The sequence below is a fragment of the Microcaecilia unicolor genome, chromosome 7 (genome assembly GCF_901765095.1).
Source record: "Microcaecilia unicolor chromosome 7, aMicUni1.1, whole genome shotgun sequence".
Classification (NCBI taxonomy): Eukaryota; Metazoa; Chordata; class Amphibia; order Gymnophiona; family Siphonopidae; genus Microcaecilia; species Microcaecilia unicolor.
Window position 1 is genome coordinate 11,011,148 of NC_044037.1, and position 22,607 is coordinate 11,033,754.

Here is a 22,607-nt window from a genome sequence, read left to right on the forward strand (position 1 = left end):
ACCAAGCTTTCCCACCCCCACCCTTTTGAAGGCAAAAAGGGGGGCAGATTCAGCTACCCAATCTGTAGCAGATCAAGTTCAGGGTAGAACAGTTTGGTAAGCTCAGTAACACTTTCTTTTTTGGGGGGCGGGGGGGGGGGGAATATGCTCCCCAACCCCATAGAAACTAATGGGGATCCTTTAATGGCCCTCTCAGTGACTTCAAAGTGTACTATGTGGCTTCTGTCAAGGGAGCCTTTTTTTTTTTTATTATTTCCATTTTGCTCACACCTTTTTCAGTAGATGACGGCAGAAAAAGACCTGCACGGTCCATCCAGTCTGCCCAACAAGATAACTCATATGTGCTACTTTTTGTGTATACCCTACTTTGATTTGTACCTGTGCTCTTCAGGGCACAGACCGTATAAGTCTGCCCAGCACTATCCCCGCCTCCCAACCACCAGCCCCGCCTCCCAACCACAAGCTCTGGCACAGACCGTATAAGTCTGCCCAGCACTATCCTCGCCTCCCACCACCGGCTCTGGCACAGACCATATAAGTCTGCCCAGCACTATCCCCACCTCCCAACCACCAGCCCCGCCTCCCAAGCACCGGCTCTGCCACAGACCGTATAAGTCTGCCCAGCACTATCCCCGCCTCCCACCACCAGCTCTGGCACAGACCATATAAGTCTGCCCAGCACTAACCCCACCTCCCAACCACCAGCCCCGCCTCCCAATCTTGACTAAGCTCCTGAGGATCCATTCCTTTTTCAGTAGTAGCTGAAGGTGAGTTACATTCAGGTACTCTGGATATTTCTCACAATCTAAGTTTGTACCTGAGGCAATGGAGGGTTAAGTGACTTGCCCAAGATCACAAGGAGCAGCAGTGGGATTTGAACCGGCCACCTCTGGATTGCAAGACCGGTGCTCTAACCGCTAGGCCACTCCTCCACTCCTTTGTGGACTTAACTGTCCTCATTCCTTCCTCTTCCCCAGAAGAGCACTTGAGGCCAGTGATGGTGGAGTCGTTCTCCTCAATATTTTGGCACCAGACTTTAGCTCTGGACCAGCCGTCACTCTGGTACCTGCTGCTCGTGTGTAATAGTTAAAGTACTGGACCCAGGAACAGCAATAGTCAGTCAAAGTGGCTGCAGCAGATTTTGTTCAGTGTAGAAATCCCATTAATTAGGGCTTGGAAGAGAGTGAGGCCTGCTGCAAAATATTCCTGGCAAAGCCCCACCCCCCACCCCCAAAGTCCCTGAAAACAAGGCTAACTGTTCTAATCCGGCTTTTTTTTTTTTTTTTTAATTATTATTCAACAGGTAAACATCCGTTCTGGCATTAAAGTTAGCTGCAGACCACCAGCACTTCACCCGTCCCCAAACTTCAAGTGAAGACAATTTAGCAAAACATGTATTAAAGTCCCAAGATCCCAATGTAAAGATCTGCTAAAGAGCAAAAGAAAAAAGAAAAAGGTTACAGGTCTCAGAAGCAAAAGGAGTTAAGCACATTGGGGGGGGGGGGGGGGGGGAGAGGAAGAGAGCAAACGTTACAGGAAACGTCAGCTGGGGCAGAAAAACTGCTACAAGGGGAGAATTTACCAGCCGGACTATTCTAGAGAATTTTCGCCATGAATCACTTCCACTTATTCATCTTAAGCTCTCCTTTTTTTTTTTTCTGTTCCGAATGGAGGGGGCAGGTGGGTATGAATCATGGTAGGGGAGAAGGAAGGGCAGGGAAGCCTCTTCGGCTGCTTTTATCAGTAGCTCACAGCTCCTCATTCCAGCGCACTTCGGTTCTAACTGGTGAGAGCACAGTTAGGATAATAGCTAGAAAAAAAAACGCACTACACACAAAACTTAAAAAAAAAAAAAGCAAGTGCGTTTTAGGAGCCATCTTTCTCCCGGGTTCAAGGTAACAACTAGGGCCTTCAACAGGCAAGTCGAAGTGGAGACACATTGCAGATCTAACAGTATCTCTATCCCTCTACCAAAATGTCATCTCCAGAGGGTTCCTCTTCTCTGGGATTATCTTTCTGCAAATCAGCAGTAGGAAAAAAACCTCTATGCAAACAGGAAATAGTCTAGTCCACCAAAGATCTGCCCAGAATTAACCTGCTCTTCTGCTTCTCTACATTGGGTGAAAGCAGCTTTTGCTCCTCGGAAAAGAAAAAGCTGCTTCTTCCCTCTCTCCAGGAACTCCAGCCACAAAAATGACCACCTGGCCATGGGTTGCTAACCAAGTCAATACAGCCTTTTCCAATCCCATCACAACGTGCCTCTCACCTACCGTTGCCGAATTCAGCAGCTCAAAGCCCCAGTCCAGGCAGAGATGTGAAAAGTGCTTTACAAGCATGAGAATCGACCCATTCTGCTGAGAAAGCAAGGACACACAGCACAGGCCACCTCCATCTCTAGGAGCGAAGACTGGATGTACACCACACCTGCAGTTTCCAAATTCTGAAATCCTGGCTAGTTTGAGAGAAGGGGGACAAGTGCCCAGTTGCAATGTGCTTATGATCGTCCTAAAGCTCCAGGTACCTCTTTCCTATTAAAAGACCCCCCCCTTCTCCTTACTACTACTATTTAGCATTTCTATAGTGCTACAAGGACTAGCTTAAAATGAGCTAAAGCCTAGAAAGTATCTGAGAAAAAAAACAAAGAGGAGGCTGGCTCAGTTATCATGAACTGGGTTAACAACCTCTACAGAAGAAGAACTACTAATTTCTATAGCACTACTAGACGTACGCAGCGCTGTACACTTGAACATGAAGAGACAGTCCATGCTCCACAGAGCTTACAATCTAATTAGGACAGATAAACAGGACAAATAAGCGATAAGGACAAAGAGTAGCAAGATTCCGGAATCCCAGAGTACAAGATTCTGTGCAGAATCCCAAAGAGTAGCAAGATTCCGTACAGAATCTCAAACACTAGCAAAAATTCCGGAATCCTACAGACTACTACTACTACTTATTTCTATAGTGCTACTAGACGTACGCAGCGCTGTACACTTGAACATGAAGAGACAGTCCCTGCTCGACAGAGCTTACAATCTAATTAGGCCAGACAAACAGGACAAACAAGAGGAAAGGGACTATTAAAGTGAGGATGATAAAATAAGGGTTCTGAACAAGTGAATAAGGGTTAGCAGTTAAAAGCAGCATCAAAAGGTGGGCTTTTAGCTTAGATTTGAAGATGGCCAGAGATGGAGCTTGACGTACCGACTCAGGAAGTAGAAAATGACACAGGGACAAACTTTGTTCCTTTCTGCGTGTCACTCTAATGCAATGGTTTGGAAAAAGAAGAGTGCTGGCCAAAACTGACAAAAAAAAAAAACTTGCACGGCGACTCCTGTGCATTCCTCTACCAGCACATCTTGTGACAGGAAGAAATGTGGAAGAAGGGAGAGCTAGACTGTATCCCGAGATCATGACGACTTATTCATCCACAGATTAAAAAATCATAACAGTACTTCATAGGGCATATTTCTTCCCCGCTAGAGCAGAGTGGGTGGCATTTTGTACCCCTGGGTGGATTAGGGTTTCTTGGGATAGAAGTCAGCTATTGTTGGAGTTGGAAGGGTAGAGGGTGACGGTGATTGGGGAGGGGGGGTATTACAGTTGCTCATTATTATTGTTTTCTATTTGTGATTTATAAAACAGTTGTACAGAATACGGTTCCTTTTTATACTTTAAATTAAAAGATTTAAATATAAATCATAAGTGTTCAAGGCTTGTGTAGATGAGGACAGAGCCTGCAGGGCGGGGCAGGGACAGAGCCCGCAGGGCCAGGGCCAAACTTTGCTCCTGCGTCACTCCTACTCCGCAGCCCTTGAGCACAAGCACCTGAAATTTAAATGGCCTTTACAATGCCTATTCACTGAACTGCCTCTGGAGCTGTTCAATTTAGATGAAACCTTGTCGATTTTCTTCCCTTCCAGACCCAGGGCTCAGGGCAATTTCAAAGGGAGCATTTCCTTTCCCTAGAGGGGCTTCCAGTCTAACTTCTATCTGAGGTAATGGAGGGTTAAGTGATGCGCCCAAGTCACAGCAGTAGGATTTAAAGCTTGGCTTTCAGCCTGCTCCTTTGCTCATGATGCAGTGAAAGCCCAGGGATAGCCCAGCCAAGGGAGGGAGTCAGCCCCCCCCACCACCACCACCACTGAAATTAAAGCATGGCAGTGAATCATGAGAAGTGGGCGGAGGTTCTGTAGAAAAATGCACATCCTAAATGACTGACAGCCTCAGTGTATGAAGCAAAGCAGGAAAACCTGCCCAGTACAGGGGGGGAGGGGGGACGAAAGAGCCAAATAAGGCTCGGCTCTGAGCTGCATCGGAGGAGCAGACACAGGAAGCTTTGAGTCACTGGCTTCCTTCAGAAACTGGAGTGGGGCCAGAGGGCTCAGCACACCAGCAGCAGCCACCATTCATCAGGCCCAGCAGAGCAAAAGAATGTGAATCCCACTCCGTCACTTCAAAAAAGTGAACATATGCTCACCCCACCGCTTTCCAGCTCAATTCACGCTCTCGAGTTTACATCCACCAAGACTACGGGGAAACCCCCTTAAATGTTCCCATCACTAGAGGCTTTTACCTCCCTTCTCGTCACTGCCAATGTTATGAAGCAGAAATGCTCAGAGAGACACTGGCTGGGACTGAGGGCCAGATGCACTAAACTTAAGGAGCCAGCAACGTGGTTTTTAAACCAGTTCTAGCCAGACTAGGGAGCAAGTAGTAAATCAGGACACGCACAAAAGGGTTCTCCGAGCCATTTTCCTGTCACTGTAGCAGCTAATTTATTTGTAGCATTTATACCCCGCTCTTTCCCGCTCGATAGCGGGTTCAGTGCGGCTTACAAAGTATCACAGAGATAACATAGTTAGGATAGTAGATCTAAGGAGTGGTTGTGTTAAGTGGGACAAGAGGGAGAGATGTGGGGGGGGGGAGGGTAAAGGTATGGGTAAAGTTAGTGGCGTGGATTGGGCTCGTAAGTTAAGTCGGGTCATTTGGGTAGGCTTGTTTGAAGAGGTGAGTTTTCAGCAGCTTTCGGAAGGGTAGGTGTTCGTTGGTTCTTCGGATGGATCTAGGTATGGCGTTCCAGAGTTGGCTGCCTATAACGGAGAAGTTGGATGCGTAGACGGTTTTGTATTTGAGGCCTTTGCAATTGGGAAGGTGAAGATTGAGATATGTTCGAGAAGATTTGGCCCCATTCCTGCCTGGAAGGTCGATCAGATTGGTCATGTAGCTAACCAAGATGGAATGCAAATTATCTACAGGTTATTATAATGAGCTAGACAAGAGGACATTTCAGGGAATAGCTACACCAAAACTGAGGTTTCAGACCACAACCACTGCAGACAGAAAAGCTACCCGGAGGCACGGGGAGAAGAAATTTCCCAGAGAGGAAAAAAAGAAAAGCCCCCTTGGTGGCTGGTGCTCAGCTGGACTATTTAAAGTAGTCCACGAGATGCTTTATGACCGGGATGGCAACCAGGGGCCACAACCCAAATGGATCTCATGCATATTCATTGGGCTCCTGAAAATCTGCCACAGTTGCAGACCTTGAGGACTGCTGTAGGAAGTAGGCCAGCCAAGGATTTTACCCTCGACTTTCATATTTATTTATTTGGATTTTGCTCACAGCTTTTTTCAGTAGTAGCTCAAGAAGAGTTACATTCAGGTAGACATAGTAACATAGTAGATGACGGCAGAAAAAGACCTGCACGGTCCATCCAGTCTGCCCAAGTAATGTTCCACTTTTTTGTGTATACCTTACCTTGATTTGCACCCGTCTTTTTCAGGGCACAGACCGTATAAGTCTGCCCAGCACTATCCCCGTCTCCCACTACAGACTCTTGTTAGACCCAGTGCATTTTTTCTAGCAAAAAAGGTGCCGGTACTCAAATGCCAGGCCACCCTTCAGGGGTGGGGTGATCATTAAGGGACCCACCCCACAATAGCCAGGCCCCCTGCAACCAGTCACAGAATCTATGACAAGGCAGAATCGGTGTGTACAGCCTGAGCTCTTTCATTAAAACTTGGGAGTCCATGGGTCAATTTTAGCAGACAGTGGAAAAGGTGCCGGTACTCAATACCCCCAAGTACCCCCTCAAAAAAAAAAAAAAAGCCCTGGGAACACTGCATATTTTTTCTGTCCCTGAAGGGCTCACCATCTAATTTCGTACCTGAGGCAGTGGAAGGTTAAGCGACTTGCCCAAGATCACAAGGAGCAGCAGTGGGATTTGAACCGGCCACCTCTGGATTGCAAGACAAGCACCCTCCACTCCGGGGAAGAAAGGTCTACCCCGAGTACGATACGATATGCAGGGAGCCGATGACCTGAAGTCATAGATCTGTGTCCTTCGACACATGTTTTACAAAACAGAGGAGTAGAGCATTCCAGATAAAAGTCACAAGCTGCTCAATTAACAGGTTCAGCGCACCCCACCCCTTTTCTTTTTTGCAATCAGACCGGCGCATGCCGCTGTGCTAGAAAAATGCGCTGGCACAACCACTTGCTCACCTCCTTTGCTGTTTAAGCAGAAAAATGTAATGAAATGGAACAGACCTCCCCCTATTCGTGAGTTCTGAAAACAAATTCATCAGCCCTTTAGTAAAGACTTACAAAGGACAGGAAAGTGACATGTGTGTGTGTGTGGGGGGGGGGGGGGTCACAGATTGAGGAGAAGGTAGAGATGACCTACTTTGACCTACTAGTGTTATTTGTGTCAGCAAAAAGGGAGGCAAGGCCAGAGCTGCTCTTGGTGTACTGATCAGGAGAATGCTTACACAGTGCCAGCGTTGCATTTCACATTAAAGTTTCCAAGTTACCCAGTTCCAACAGGAAGATTTTAAGCCGGTCCTGGATTTCTGACATCCCAATGCATTTATTTTATTTATTTTTTGTTACATATGTACCCCGCGCTTTCCCACTCATGGCAGGCTCAATGCGGCTTACATGGGGCAATGGAGGGTTAAGTGACTTGCCCAGAGTCACAAGGAGCTGCCTGTGCCTGACGTGGGAATCAAACTCAGTTCCTCAGTTCCCCAGGACCAAAGACCACCACCCTAACCACTAGGCCACTCCTCCACGCAACATTCCATGTAGAAGTCGGCCCTTGCAGATCACCAATGTGGCCACGCAGGCTTCTGCTTCTGTGATCTGACGTCCTGCACGTATGTGCAGGACGTCAGACTCACAGAAACAGAAGCCTGCGCAGCCTTCTACATGGAATGTTGCTAGTGGAATAGCAACATTCCATGTAGAATCTCTAATAGTAGAATCTCCAATAGTAGCAACATTCCATGTAGAATCTCCAATAGTATCTATTTTATTTTTGTTACATTTGTACCCTGCGCTTTCCCACTCATGGCAGGCTCAATGCGGCTTACAAGGAGCTGCCTGTGCCTGAAGTGGGAATCAAACTCAGTTCCCCAGGACCAAAGTCCACCACCCTAACCACTAGGCCACTCCTCCACATGGGTCCTGCAGCACAGATTCCAATCGGTACAGTCGAAGACTAACCCCCCCCCCCCCGTGTGGGATTTGAAGATAAAATCTACAACTGGCCAAGAGTATCCTATCTGGAAGCCGAGTAACTTAAAAAGCTTGGCGTGATACAGGCAGAAATCTGAAGGACTGGCAGAATGAGGGGTCCCAATGTGGTGCGATAGGCATGAGCCTGCCTACATCTGGCCCTGGAGGGTGCTCAAGTAAACACAGATACCTCTTGGTCCAAAGGCTGGCGTGTCAAATTCCTTCTACAGCATGAACCTCACTCCTAAGCCAGAAATGGTCTCGTCTTTCACCATTTACCAAGTGCCTACATTTCCTCAACAATGGTGAAGTAAAATTTGGCTTTATCCGATTCCATCACAGCGTTAACCACTGTTGAGGGAATGAAGCGCTGAACCCCTGAGGAAGCCTGATTATGAGAGTAAAATAGTGGCCATGTCTAGTAAACAAGGTAAGTGCTCGATTGCTCCTTTCGGCACAGTTTTGACATTCTTTGATAAGACATTAGTATAAAAATGTCACTAAAAGTTTTTCAGGACACAAGTATATCTAATAGTGCACGTTTAAATAAATGGGGAGGTTTTGTTTTTTTAATAGACTGAGAAATGACCCGATTTAGGAAGAATTGAAAAACTTCTGGTGAGGTCTCCGAGATCTTTCTCCCAGAAAAAGAATTATGAATATGCATTACTTGGGTTTAGCGCTGGCTGCCAGTGTATTTGCATTGTAAATTATACATTTTTGCACCAGTGATTTACTGCTTGTTCTAGTTGGCAAGCAGCAGTTCCCACGCCCCCCTCCACAATATTACAGGTGCTGATACCCCTCCCTTTAACTGCCATTATGATTTCCTGACCCTTTGCCTTTTGATTTTCTTTGGAAAGTCTTCACCAAACATGGGGACCCCCCACCCCCACCCCGATTAAGCAGGTAAGATTTGTAAACACTACAAAAGGAATTTAAAAAGAAAAACTCCTTTTGAGCAAAAGGGTTCCAGGGACATTCTGGTCCAAGAAGCAACAATACCAGCACCCAAAGCCAACTCCTGAAAGAAAAATGGTGGCTCCCAGCACTGGGAAGATCCTAACTTGTCCACGGGATTATCCCAGGACTGCTGTGGCATGGGCACGTTTCAAAGGCTGTAATCATCTCCCCTGCACTGTCTGCCAGGAATCTGAAGCCAATCCTGCCGCATTTGCTAACTACCAGATATCACATTCTGCTGTCTCCAGGGCCCAACCACTGTCCCAAGGCGGAACTGGATGAAATGTGGCCACAAAAACTACAGAAAGACAAAAGGAAACCAAAAAGCACGAGACAAAAAAAAAAAAAAAAGGGAAGAAAAGAAAGGAAGCCGAGAGCGTCACTTGGAGAACAAAGGCTCTAAGAAAATTAAAGAAGAAATTGAGGGAGAATTGTGGAATGACTAGAAAACCATTTGTATAGTGTAGATTTGCATGCAGATTACACCGCTGTCCACCCCACAAACGCCACATGAAGTTAGGGAGGACTGAACTGTCCACCTGTTCTCATATCTGGAAACACTAGAAACGTACAGAGGCAAATTTACGTTTTCCCCGAGTTGGAGTTCTAATGCTTACTTTTATACACACAAATTGGTTGCATAAATTAACTTGCTAGAACCCATTTAACCTTAAAAAAAATCCCTAGAAAATTTGTTTCACACTGGTTCTTACTTTCTACTGCTGGACTGGGTTCAAACTATTATATAAAGATCACATGGATGCCATTTCATTATGCAGAAGACGTTTCTTCCAGAGCATCTCACCGACTACTGACTGCCAGCAAGATCTCACTTTTGAGCTTGAGGATGCAACAAGTGGAATAGCAAACAGAAACACAATTTTAAAACCATCTGGGGAAGGGGGAGGTAGACCAGCTAAGGTAGCCACCTAGAACCCCAAGGACCAAGGTTTGAAATCCTTCTGACCTATCCCACCAGAAGGAAGAACCAAAGTCTCAAAATAGCCACCCTCAAAACACCGAGCCTTACATTTTAAAATTCTTGTGCAGTCCAACATCTTATCTACGGAGGTCCACAGAACAGACCCCAATCTCATCTAGCGGGTGCTGTCAGGACACCCAATGCCACAAACATGGCAGCTATGTTTTATTAATTTATAGCCCACCTTTATCCAAGGTGGGTTACAACATTACATACTGTGCAACCAATGGTTATAATTCACACAAAGAACCTAAAAGGAAATCCAGAGGCTCCGTTTTTCCTGATTGTTTCAGTCATGGCTTTTCTGCAGAAGTGGATATAATCTGTGGGACAGCCACGGATCAAGCCATTTTTCTGACCGTCTTTGGGAGGGAGTTGTTAAATTTAGCTATGCCGGGATACTGATTTTTCCAGAGATATTAATACACTACAGAGTTATCAAGGGTGGACCATCCCAAAGAGCAAGATTTTTCACATCGTGTGTCCAAGATATAAATAGAAGAAGAAAAAATACGTGCTGTACTGCTTTGAAAAAATGGAAGGAACAACAGCATAAGATATTTGCTTGGGTTTGGTGCCTCTGAAAAAGACAGATCCTGCCTCTGTTCCGAGAGCTTCCAGAGGACTTTGCCCAGGTAAATTCTCAGGCTGAAAACAGCTAATGTCCCTGGGGGAATTCTGTGCAAACTCTGCAATGGAGAACTTGTACACTTGTCGTTAGATTGTACACCTGTCTTTTAGATTGTAAGCTCCTTGAGCAGGGACTGTCCTTCTATGTTAAATTGTACAGCGCTGCGTAACCCTAGTAGCGCTTTAGAAATGTTAAGTAGTAGTAGTAGTAACTTGTCCAGTATTGTGGACAGGGCAGTCAAGAGGTTCATGGCTGCCTCACCTTGGTCCTGGTCGTTCCTTTAAGCTGTTTGGCCGTATGGAGGCCCATTGCAGTGTAAAGGGACAGCTGGGCCCAGGACATGGGCCGACTTGAAACTCTGTACCACCTTCTCTTGCTATGCCATGGGGGAGGGAGGGGGGAGGGACAGAGAACTGAGAAATGCGGACAGCAGGTGGAGAAAAATTAGAAGTTTCCCATGGGGGGAGAGCGGCAGAAGAAAGGGAGTGGGGGAGAGGAGCAGCCTTTATAAATTGGATAATTCTGTATATGACAAAGTTACAAATAAAAAAAAAAATAGTGTCCAGATACATATATTTTTTTTCCACAGTACATATAGATGCCGGGGAAAAGGATGAGGTAGAGACAGTATAGTGGGCCACCAGGCTCTTAGTAGCAGTGCACTTATCCTGAATTCATGAGAGGCAGGCCTGAGACTCTAATGAAAGAGAGAACACTCCCCTCACTGCCTTCCTCAACCATTCAAAGCAGTTAGAAGGGGAAGGGGGGGAAGGGAAATGGGACTTGATATACCGCTTTTCTGTGGTTTTTGCAACTACATTCAAAGCGGTTTACATATATTCAGGTACTTATTTTGTACCAGGGGCAATGGAGGGTTAAGTGACTTGCCCAGAGTCACAAGGAGCTGCAGTGGAAATCGAACTCAGTTCCCCAGGATCAAAGTTCACTGCACTAACCACTAGGCTACTCCTCCACTCATTCCACCAATAAGAGCCAACCTCATCAGTGATGTCACAATGGCTTGATTGCCTAATACTTGGCTCACTTCTGATATTGTGATGTCATAAGGGAAAGGGGGAAAGGGAAATGGGACTTGATATACCGTCTTTCTGAGGTTTTTGCAACTACATTCAAAGCGGTTTACATATATTCAGGTACTTATTTTGTACCTGGGGCAATGGAGGGTTAAGTGACTTGCCCAGAGTCAGAAGGAGCTGCAGTGGGAATCGAACTCAGTTCCCCAGGATCAAAGTCCACTGCACTAACCACTAGGCTACTCCTCCACTCATTCCACCAATAAGAGCCAACCTCATCAGTGATGTCACAATGGCTTGATTGCCCGATACTTGGCTCACTTCTGATATTGTGATGTCATAAGTGAAAGGGAACTGGGACTTGATATACCGCCTTTCTGAGGTTTTTGCAACTACATTCAAAGCGGTTTACATATATTCAGGTACTTATTTTGTACCAGGGGCAATGGAGGGTTAAGTGACTTGCCCAGAGTCACAAGGAGCTGCAGTGGAAATCGAACTCAGTTCCCCAGGATCAAAGTTCACTGCACTAACCACTAGGCTACTCCTCCACTCATTCCACCAATAAGAGCCAACCTCATCAGTGATATCACAATGGCTTGATTGCCTGATACTTGGCTCACTTCTGATATTGTGATGTCATAAGGGAAAGGGGGAAAGGGAAATGGGACTTGATATACCGCTTTTCTGTGGTTTTTGCAACTACATTCAAAGCGGTTTACATATATTCAGGTACTTATTTTGTACCAGGGGCAATGGAGGGTTAAGTGACTTGCCCAGAGTCACAAGGAGCTGCAGTGGAAATCGAACTCAGTTCCCCAGGATCAAAGTTCACTGCACTAACCACTAGGCTACTCCTCCACTCATTCCACCAATAAGAGCCAACCTCATCAGTGATATCACAATGGCTTGATTGCCTGATACTTGGCTCACTTCTGATATTGTGATGTCATAAGGGAAAGGGGGAAAGGGAAATGGGACTTGATATACCGTCTTTCTGAGGTTTTTGCAACTACATTCAAAGCGGTTTACATATATTCAGGTACTTATTTTGTACCTGGGGCAATGGAGGGTTAAGTGACTTGCCCAGAGTCAGAAGGAGCTGCAGTGGGAATCGAACTCAGTTCCCCAGGATCAAAGTCCACTGCACTAACCACTAGGCTACTCCTCCACTCATTCCACCAATAAGAGCCAACCTCATCAGTGATGTCACAATGGCTTGATTGCCCGATACTTGGCTCACTTCTGATATTGTGATGTCATAAGTGAAAGGGAACTGGGACTTGATATACCGCCTTTCTGAGGTTTTTGCAACTACATTCAAAGCGGTTTACATATATTCGGGTACTTATTTTGTACCAGGGGCAATGGAGGGTTAAGTGACTTGCCCAGAGTCACAAGGAGCTGCAGTAGGAATCGAACTCAGTTCCCCAGGATCAAAGTCCACTGCACTAACCAGCCATCAGAAGTTAAACCAGATGGAACCTCCATCTCCTAACTCTTCCTATCACACATGTAAGGATCTGCATGTGCACCGATTAAACCCCCAGTCCCTTACTGGAACCAGCACCTAAAAAACAGTAATCCACCTGATTTCCCAAAAGTTTGCAATATGCTGGGCCGTCCTTACAGGAGGTACCTAAAATGCGTGGGCTCAGAATACAGAATCTAATGATGACAAAGTCAACTACACAGATCTAGGTGTCCATCAGCTGAGAATATGGAACCAGCTTTTTAATTAGTAAAAAATTTACTTAAATGCTTTTATCAAGTCCTCAAGCAAAGGTGATGTAGAGAGTAGGTGTGAAGTTGGTTAACAGCTCAGTCAGTGACTTCCGATTCAAGGACACAAAAATACATTCTCCAAATCACTCGACAAACCAAAGAAGGTTTCGAAAAAAGGCACCTCCAGATAATTGGTCAGTATTGCAATGAACTAACTCAAAGTTTCCAAAATGAATTCATTTGCATGAGCTGTCAAAGTACCACAGCCAAAAATGTGTTAACAGCCCCAGTTGGCAACCATAACTCACTTCAATTACCAAATTATACTAAGTCAACTGCAGTCTGGCAAAGGTAAGTTATGCAAACTTCGGAAGGAGGTTTGCAAACCATTATCCTACCCTCTAGAACAGTGATTCACAACCCAGTCCTCAGGGAACACCCAGCCAGTAAGGATTTCAGGATATCCACAATGAATATGCAGGAGATTTGCATGTCAAGGAGACAGTGTACACATCTCTCATATGCACACTCATTATGGATATCATGAAAACCCCACTGGCTGGATGTGCTCCGAGGACCTTGTTGAGAAACACTCCTGTACAGCAGGGGTGGGCAACCACAGTCTGAGGGCCACATCCCAGTTGGGTTTTCAAGATTGCCACAATAAATATGTACGAGATTTATTTGCATACAATGCAAATCACTCATGCATATTCATTGCAGAAATCTCTAAAACCTGACTGGGTCCACCCCTGCTCTAGAGACGAGTGTCTCTCTCAGGTCACGTCCCACAACCTAAGAACATCAAGGGCTGAAACAGGTTATTATTATTTGTTACATTTGTATCCCACATTTTCCCACCTATTTGCAGGCTCAATGTGGCTTACATAATACCGTAGAGGCAATCGCCATTTCCGGTAGTGAAACAAATACAGAGAGTTGTAGTAGACGAATAAGGTTCATGTGTTCTAGGCACATTGGGGAATCGAAGAGGGGAAGAGTTGCATAGAGTCTGTTACGAGCTTTGGTTTCGTTGTGTTGCGAGATTTAGGCACTTAGGTTGGGTCGGATGGGTATGCCTTTTTGAACAGGTTGGGTTTTAGTGTTTTCCAGAAGTTCAGGTTGTCGTACGTGGTTTTCACGGCTTTTGGTAATGCGTTGGTAATGTTGGGTCGGTGGGATATGCCTTTCTGAACAGGATTGTTTTTAGTTCTTCCTGGAAATTTAGGTGGTCGTACGCTGTTTTTACTGTTTTTGGCAGTGCGTTCCATAGTTGTGCGCTTAAGTAGGAAAAGGTTATCTGAGCACCAAGTTTATTCTGGTATAGAGGCAGGCTGTTGGGGGTGGGAACTGTATCACACTCAACAGCAACTCTGGGTGAAATTTAAACAAGAACACTCAAAAAAGGGTTAAATTGTAATTGGTAAGGGCCAGGCAAACAAACTCAGGTTGTTTAAAAAAAGAAGCACAAGTACTGAGAAGTGATTTAACCGAGTACTTAATTTAGTCACAGTTTCTCCCCTGAGAAACAGCCTTTCAAATTCATTATTTCCAGATAAGCTAATCGTTCATGCATATGAGGCTGAGTACAACATGGAATGAGTCTTCTGTATCCTAATATAAAATCTTACATGATCCTTGTTTTCAAAGAATTGAGCAAAAGAAATGGAGACCCAAAATCCTAGAGAAGGGAGAAGCTTCAAAACGGACCTTCAAGCCCCCCAAGAAGGTCTGGTTTTCAGAATATTTTCAATTAACTGGTCTATCTAAACGTTAATGCGACTATTTTGATTACACCAGAAACGGTTGCCAAGATCAGAGGAGCACTTATCCCAGAGGAATGGGAACAGCTAAGTTACACCCGATGCTTAAAAACCCATAAACAGTCTGCTGTCTCCAAATGAATGGCACAACTCCCCCCACCCCCACCCCACAGGTTTCTTCCTTCCTCCTATATCCGTCCCTAACAAATGCTTGCTATGTCTATTTCCTTCTTAATCATAGACTTATGGGACACGGGTACAAGAGAACATCCTCTTAATCATTACAAACTCCTCTCATGCAACACTGGAAAGCAATTATCTAAGAGTTTGTAAGAAGCTTAAAACTTTCAGAAATTTGTTCTACAATAAAGGGAAGCTAGAGAATGATTTTATTTTTGCTACATTTGTACCCCGCGCTTTCCCACTCATGGCAGGCTCAATGCGGCTTACGTGGGGCAATGGAGGGTTAAGTGACTTGCCCAGAGTCACAAGGAGCTGCCTGTGCCTGAAGTGGGAATCGAACCCAGTTCCCCAGGACCAAAGTCCACCACCCTAACCACTAGGCCACTCCTCCACTGTTGCTACTATTTGAGATTCTACATGGAATGTTGCTATTCCACTAGAAGTCGGCCCTTGCAGATCACCAATGTGGCCGCGCAGGCTTCTGCTTCTGCGAGTCTGACGTCCTGCACGTACGTGCAGGACGTCAGACTCACAGAAACAGAAGCCTGCGCAGCCTTGTACATGGAATAGCAACATTCCATGTAGAATCTCCAATAGTAGCAACATTCCACGTAGAATCTCCAATAGTATCTATTTTATTTTTGTGACATTTGTACCCTGCGCTTTCCCACTCATGGCAGGCTCAATGCGGCTTACAAGGGGCAATGGAGGGTTAAGTGACTTGCCCAGAGTCACAAGGAGCTGCCTGTGCCTGAAGTGGGAATCGAACTCAGTTCCTCAGTTCCCCAGGACCAAAGTCCACCACCCTAACCACTAGGCCACTTGACTTCCAAACAGCAAAGAACATTAAGTAGTCTCATTTTCATCTGCATTAGAAGTAGTGCTAATTCATCACTTGCATCTTCATCGTCATCGTCATGCTGTCCAGTTACAAAGAATGCCGTCACAAAGTTGGAATCATTGTCTGTTGCTCATCTGATAGCAAACTGTTTGAATATTTTTGAGAATTGATGCAAGAACGTCAAACATGTGGGAACCCTTCAGTCTTAAGGCCAGACAAGTGGACAGTCAACCCAATGTAAAAATTTCCCACGGTATGACAAGCAATCTGTTGTGGTAGAGACATGATCTGTTCATCAAGAATTGCAACCAGCTTCGGCTTCATCTGCACCTAAAAGTGACCCAACTCATCACTGCTCTGTTTGGTTGGAGACCAGTAATCAGTTCAACAAACATAAGTAACTCCGCTGTTCTTATAGGTTATATATACTCACTGAACAGCAACATTGAGATGATCCACTGTTTGCGTGACAAGGTTTGCAATAGCAAAATCCTGTTCCCGGTTTTGCTGTTTCATTTGGTTTACATCTCCCTTCTGGTTTTTTTTTTTACTGCAAGCATCAGATATAACCGAATAAAAATAGTACAAATTCGTGAATTCATTACTTCAGTGAGAGTTTAAAAAAAAAAAAACTCGTACTTATGTACAATAACTAATTACATTTACTTAGTTACTATACAAAACTGTCTTTCAGGGCCTCCCGCCTGTATTTCACTTCGAGTAGCTTAAAAATCTAGAATCCTGGTGAAAAAAAAAAAGTATCCAAGTAATTGGCAGTATTAACCTCCTAAGCACAGCTGACAAATCCCTTAAGTTTTTAGGCCCTAGGCACACGCCTACTGCAGCCCCAAGTGCTAGGTTTAACATACAACTGAACACCTAAAATGAATCTTTGTCTAACATAGATCAAACCTGGCATACTGCCCGACAATGGCCAATCCAGGTCACAAGTACCAGCTCACTGCAAGTAGTAACATGTCCCAAGTGTAAGAAAAACTCAATAACATGGCTTAATGTTAATACAGTAGTTAATTGCATATTTAGCAATACAACTAGGATTTTTTTTTTATACCCTGTTAGTGAAGCTGTAAGAACTCTAAACACACACAGAATACGAACAATCTGTTCACCCCTCAAGGCAGCCATAATCCAGTTCAGACTCCAGCTGCTGCTCCTTGAACCTCAGATTAACCTGGTTTCTTTTCATTCCAGTTTATGACACTTTAAAAGCAGTGTATTTCTTATCCAGGCTTCCATGTGCCCTATTTCAAATCATTTCTGTTCCACCAATTCAAAAAAGTTGTAATCCACAGAACAAAAATTCAGCACGTTGTCACTAGATCACAACAACACACAAACCAAGCATACACAAAAGCTTAAAAGCCTCAATGACATAACCAGAAACAATAATGAGATCACGGCCCCGTTAGGTCCCTATCCTGGCCCAGGGTTTGTAGCATGGAATAGCCACAGGTGGGGGCCCATCCAGCACCGGTGCACATCTGACAGCAGGCATGAGGGAAGCAAGCTGGGCTCCCACAGTACTGCATCTTCCTTAACTAGCTTCTCTCCTCAAAAGTGCAGTGGTAGGGATTCCTACACACTGCCTATGGCTGACCCAGAAACCTTCTCCCTATGTCCCGCCCCCCTCCCTCTGGTACAACTTCCTATTTCCGCCACACAAGATAGAAGGAAGGCTTCAGGGTCAGTCACAGGCAGTATGTATGAATCTCTGCTGCTGCCCTTTTGAGAGCAGCTCTTCAAGGGAGGGGGAGGGGGGGAATCCAGACCAGAGATGCTATGGAAGAGAGGGAGAATTGGCCACAGGGAGGAAGGGGAGGGAAGATGCTGCATGGGGGGGGAGACAGGACAAAAGAGGGAGAATGTTAGTGGAGGGGGAAGAGAGATGTTGGACTTACGGCACAAGGGAGAGAGGGAGGAGGAGAGGGAGAGGTGTTGGACATGGCAGTGGAAGGGACAGATGGTGCATCGGGAATGGGAGACAGATGTTGGGTCCTAGGTGCAAGAGAGAGAGAGAGAAAGAGGCAGAGATAGTGGACAATGGGAAATATGTACTGGAGGGGGGGGGGAGAGAGAAATGCTGGATCTAGGGGGTAGAAGGGATTGAAGGAGATATGCTGGACCATGGGAGAAGGGGGGCAGGAGGGGAGGAAGATGTTAGGGGTGGAGTGGAAGATATCAGGCTATATGAGGGTGGGGAGAAAGAGGAAGCAGATGCTGAGCTAGAAGGACAGAGGGAGCAAGATGCTGGGAATGGTGGAACCATGTGGGAGAAGTGGGTGAATGAATGAGAGGACAGTGATTATAGGAAGTAGAAATATGTTAATAGGGAGTAGATTAAAGAATGGAAGGCTAGGGAAGGAGTGAGATGGGGAATGGGAGAGCTACTGGGTGGAAGCAGGAGATGGAATTTGATAGGGGATTGCTGAAACGTATAAAGAAGAAGGGTGAGGGTGAAATTCAAGTGCACAGAGGCAGTAAAGAAAAAGAGGAAACCTAAAAATGGGAAGACCAATACACCAGAGGCAGGTGTAGTGAGGGAATGGCACAAGACAGGGGGGGGGGGGAACCAAGTGGACAGCAACCACAAAGGAGAATTAGAGGACAGACAGAAAAGCAGAGGTAAAAGGTAGACAAAACATTTTATTTTTAATTAACTGAAATACATTAGCACTGGGAAACGAACATAGCAGATGTCTTTGTATTGAGTTCACTAGAAAAAGAAATGCATTTTCCCTTTTTATGTCTCCAGTGTTACAGTACATACTACTACTACTTAACATTTCTAGAGCGCTACTAGGGTTGCGCAGCGCTGTACAAATTAACAAAGAAGGACAGTCCCTGCTCAAAGAGCTTACAATCTAATAGATAAGAGTGAGACAAATATAGGACAATCAAGCCATTGTGACATCACTGATGAGGTTGGCTCTTAGGCATTGGTGGAATGAGGCATTATGACATCACAATCTCAGCTCTGGATACCAGAGACTGAAACTCTTCACACTAAGGGGGGAAGTGGGCCAAGTATAGGACAGTCGAGCCATTGTGACATCACTGATGAGGTTGGCTCTTAGGCATTGGTGGAATGAGGCATTATGACATCACAATCTCAGCTCTGGATACCAGAGACTGAAACTCTTCACACTAAGGGGGGAAGTGGGCCAAGTATAGGACAGTCGAGCCATTGTGACATCACTGATGAGGTTGGCTCTTAGGCATTGGTGGAATGAGGCATTATGACATCACAATCTCAGCTCTGGTTAAATCACTGCTATATGTAATACTACTACTACTACTTAACATTTCTAGAGCGCTACTAGGGTTACGCAGCGCTGTACAAAAGAAACAAAGAAGGACGATCCCTCCTCGAAGGAGCTTACAATCTAAAGAACGAAATGTCAAGTTGGGCAGTCAAGATTTCCTGGGTAGAGGTGTAGAGGTTAGGTGCCGAAGGCGACATTGAAGAGGTGGGCTTTAAGCAGAGATTTGAAGATGGGGAGGGAGGGGGCCTGACGTATGGGCTTGGGGAGTTTGTTCCACGCGTGGGGTGAGGCGAGGCAGAAAGAGTGGAGCCTGCAGTTGGCGGTGGTGGAGAAGGGTGCTGAAAGGAGGGATTTGTCTTGAGAGCGGAGGTTACGGGTAGGGACGTAAGGGGAGATGAGGGTTGAGAGGTAAGGAGGGGCTGCAGATGGAGTACATTTCTAGGTTTAACTGTTTAACTTCTTGGGGTTCCCAATTCAATTTTTGTCTATGTATTTTTATTTCTAATTTGTGATCCCTTGTTCTTTATTTGGTGAGGGTATGTTGATGGGATAGTACTAGCAGCTGGGGAGATAAGAGGGGAGGCAGAGGAGAGGATCTTGAGAGGGGGGGGGCTCTCCTTTATTGAGAAAATATTCTGGCATGGGCCCCAACACCAGCCCTGACTCTTGCTGCAGATGATGGGGATCCCCAAGTATCACCAGCCGAGGACCTTCTTCAAAAACGGCAAGAACTCTTTTCTGCCAAGCTCCGCAGTTGGAAGCAGCATCTTTGAGCCAGTATCAACTAAGCAAACATTGAGGTGCTGACGTCAGTGGCTCATGGAAGTTTCTGCTGTCCTCCAAGCTTGGTAGAAGGAAGTTCTGGCTGCCTTAGGAGGAAGTAAGTCTTCAGCTGACAGACCTCGGGGATCCTCATTAGCTAAAGGATTTATGTTTTGAATTGTGAGGTGCCAGGGAAGGGGTAGAAAGTGGGGGCTGACAGAACATTTTGAGCCCACCAGTTTAGCTCAGGCCCACCCAAAACTGGCATCTGGCTATGCCACAGGTTTGTAGAATCAGAGAGATCTAAGAATGAAACAGATTTCATGATAGCAGCACCTTCTGTGACCTCTGTACAACTTTGATCAGGTGAAGGAATGAGGGACCACTCTGACAGTTACAGGGAATCAGTGGCTGGCCCAGAGAAGTTGAGGTGACTTGTCTTTCAAGGCCTCAGTCACTGCCAACTTTTAAACTTTTTTTTTTGGACAGATTTTGGAAAGGCAGGAACAAAGTGTTACAGGAATGTGGATGCTTTGGATTGGGGGGGGGGGGGGGGGGGGGGGGTGTGCAGGGTAAGAGGACCGGTAGACCTCTCTGCCACAAAGAGCAGTAGCAAAACGGAACTGGAAACATGTTGATAGTACCATTAGCCTATGCAATGTTGGCAGGGGAAGGGATGGGAGAGAAAATCATTTGCCCAAGGTCTCAAGGGGTGTTGGTGAGAGAACAGCAAATCTAGTACTTAATAGGTGTCTACCCTTTGGATAAAAGCTGCAGTGCTTTCCTAGGGGAATAGGAATCTAGCCTGGAAATTCAATATCTTTCATCACTCCCATCTATCCCACGTGAGCAAAACCGAAGAAGAATTTCATTCAGTTTATGGCCCAACTGAAGGCTAATAAGGTTTATGAATCAAGTACCGACAATCATCTAAATTTTATAAAACCACTCTCCCACGATTGTGCGACTGCCCTATTTGACCACTATAAGAGTGGAAAGCGCTACTCTGGCTGCCCTTTCGGACCACACGGGTCGTTATATGCCATGTAACATAGTAACACAGTAGATGACGGCAGAGAAAGACCTGTACGGTCCATCCAGTCTGCCCAACAAATTACTACTCTACCTCTGAAAAGCTATCCCATTTTTATGCTTCCTCTGTGTACATCCATTTGCTACATAAGCTGGCATGTTTGAAAATATGAGATTAAATAAAAATGCTACCAATGATACCCTATCGGTGACTAGCAAGCCAGGCGTCAACCAGAGATAGTCTGTAATGCATTTCCTTAGTAGTTGAAGATCTAAATCCTAGAGCCAGCTGGCTGATGACTACATTGCAACCCCTAATATGGAAAATATGAGATTGAAACTTTCAACGTGTTTCTTTCCAGCTAGGCCAAATGGAGACACTGCTACTCCTGTTATTACCCCTACAAGCTGCTTGGGGAAGTACCCAAACACTGGGGATTGCCTTGAATACAGGAAGCAAGGGGGGGGGGGGGCACACCTTGTTCCAGTAGAGCACTTGTGGATATAGGGAGGCCGTCAGTCACCCCTTTAGACCTCTTCTGGAAAGTACACTCGAAAGCTAAGGGCTCTTTTTCCCAAACGGAACCGACGTAAAAGTGCAGGGGGTCGGTTGTGAAAAAGATAAGTTTGCCACTTACACCATTGCCCTGCACCATCCTTATGTTATTCATCCTTAGACACCTCCCTTGGGCAGATTCATTCAACTGTGGTGGTTATTACCAACAGTTCGAGGGAAAAAAAAAATAGCCATTTACATCCAAGTCTCACCCTAAGGGTAAAGGGAGGGGTCGGAATGAGGCAAAGAGGAAACGCGCTAAGTGACAGGCGTTAACGCGCGTTAGGAAGCGGTAGCGCTGTGACTGCAGCGGAGGGAGGCACCGCCGGCTGAACTTTGGGGAAACATTTCTTAAATCAACATCCGAGAAACTAACGAGCAGAAAGAGGTGCGGGAGAGTCAGACCCACCCAGCTCCCTTCGCCCCTACACGGCGGCCGGTCGGTGCCGGCGCGGTGGGTGGGGGGGGGGGGGGGGGGGGCAGTCCGAGCCCGGGTAACGGCATCGCCCGCTCACTTCTAACTTCACATGAACAGGCAGGCACTTTACAAACCGGGGAAGCCTAGGCTAAGCACAACCCCACCCCAGTTGCAAAGGCTCAAGGAGACTCGGGGGGGAGGGGGGAGGGGGGAGGGAAGCTGAGCAAGAGGGGAGTTCTAGATTGGGGGGAGTGGAGGGAAAGCTCCGGACACCATGCGCCCCACCCAAAACATCCCGAAGAAAAGTGCGGCGGCCACTCACCGTCTTAGGCATGGCCACTCCCGGTGCTGCTTCGGACTCTGCTGCTGCTGGGACACCTCGACCTCGCGCTCTGCTCCCTTCGCCGCTGCTGCTAACGGAACTGTGGCGGTGGCGCCCGCGGAAACCCCACCCAGGCCAGAGGGAGGAGCCGGCCCGCCCCGCCGCCCCCACCCCTCCCTTTCCCCCACCCCTCCCCCACCTCCCGAAAGTCCCGATTACTGCGTGCTGGAGGTAGAGCACAAAGCTCAGGCTGCGTTCGGTGGAGCCGGTCTGTCTTTCCGGTAAAAAACCAGTCTGCCCACTTTCGGTAAGCGCGCATGGGAATCCTCGTATGCAACCCCCCCCTCCCCCTCCCCACCCACCACTACTTCCATGTCTGTCCCAAGCATGCAATAACTTATGTTTGGAAATTAGCTCCTGACTGATGAGATTTCTCCTAAATCTACTACTACTTAACATTGCTAAAGCGCTACTAGGGTTACGCAGCGCTGTACAATTTAACATAGAAGGACAGTCCCTGCTCAAAGGAGCTTACAATCTAAAGGACAAATGTACAGTCAGTCAAGTAGGGGCTGTACATTTGTCCTTTAGA

General features: G+C 46.2%; 1 protein-coding gene across 1 annotated transcript in view; it reads right to left on the reverse strand.

Annotated features, from left to right (window-relative positions):
- Positions 1-22,127, reverse strand: part of MSN (moesin) — a 172,960-nt gene extending 150,833 nt beyond the window's left edge. The window contains exon 1 of the mRNA XM_030208847.1: positions 22,016-22,127. Coding sequence (XP_030064707.1) covers positions 22,016-22,027 — 12 coding nt within the window. The 5' untranslated portion in view covers positions 22,028-22,127. The remainder of the gene's footprint in view (positions 1-22,015) is intronic.
- Positions 22,128-22,607: the final 480 nt, after the last annotated feature.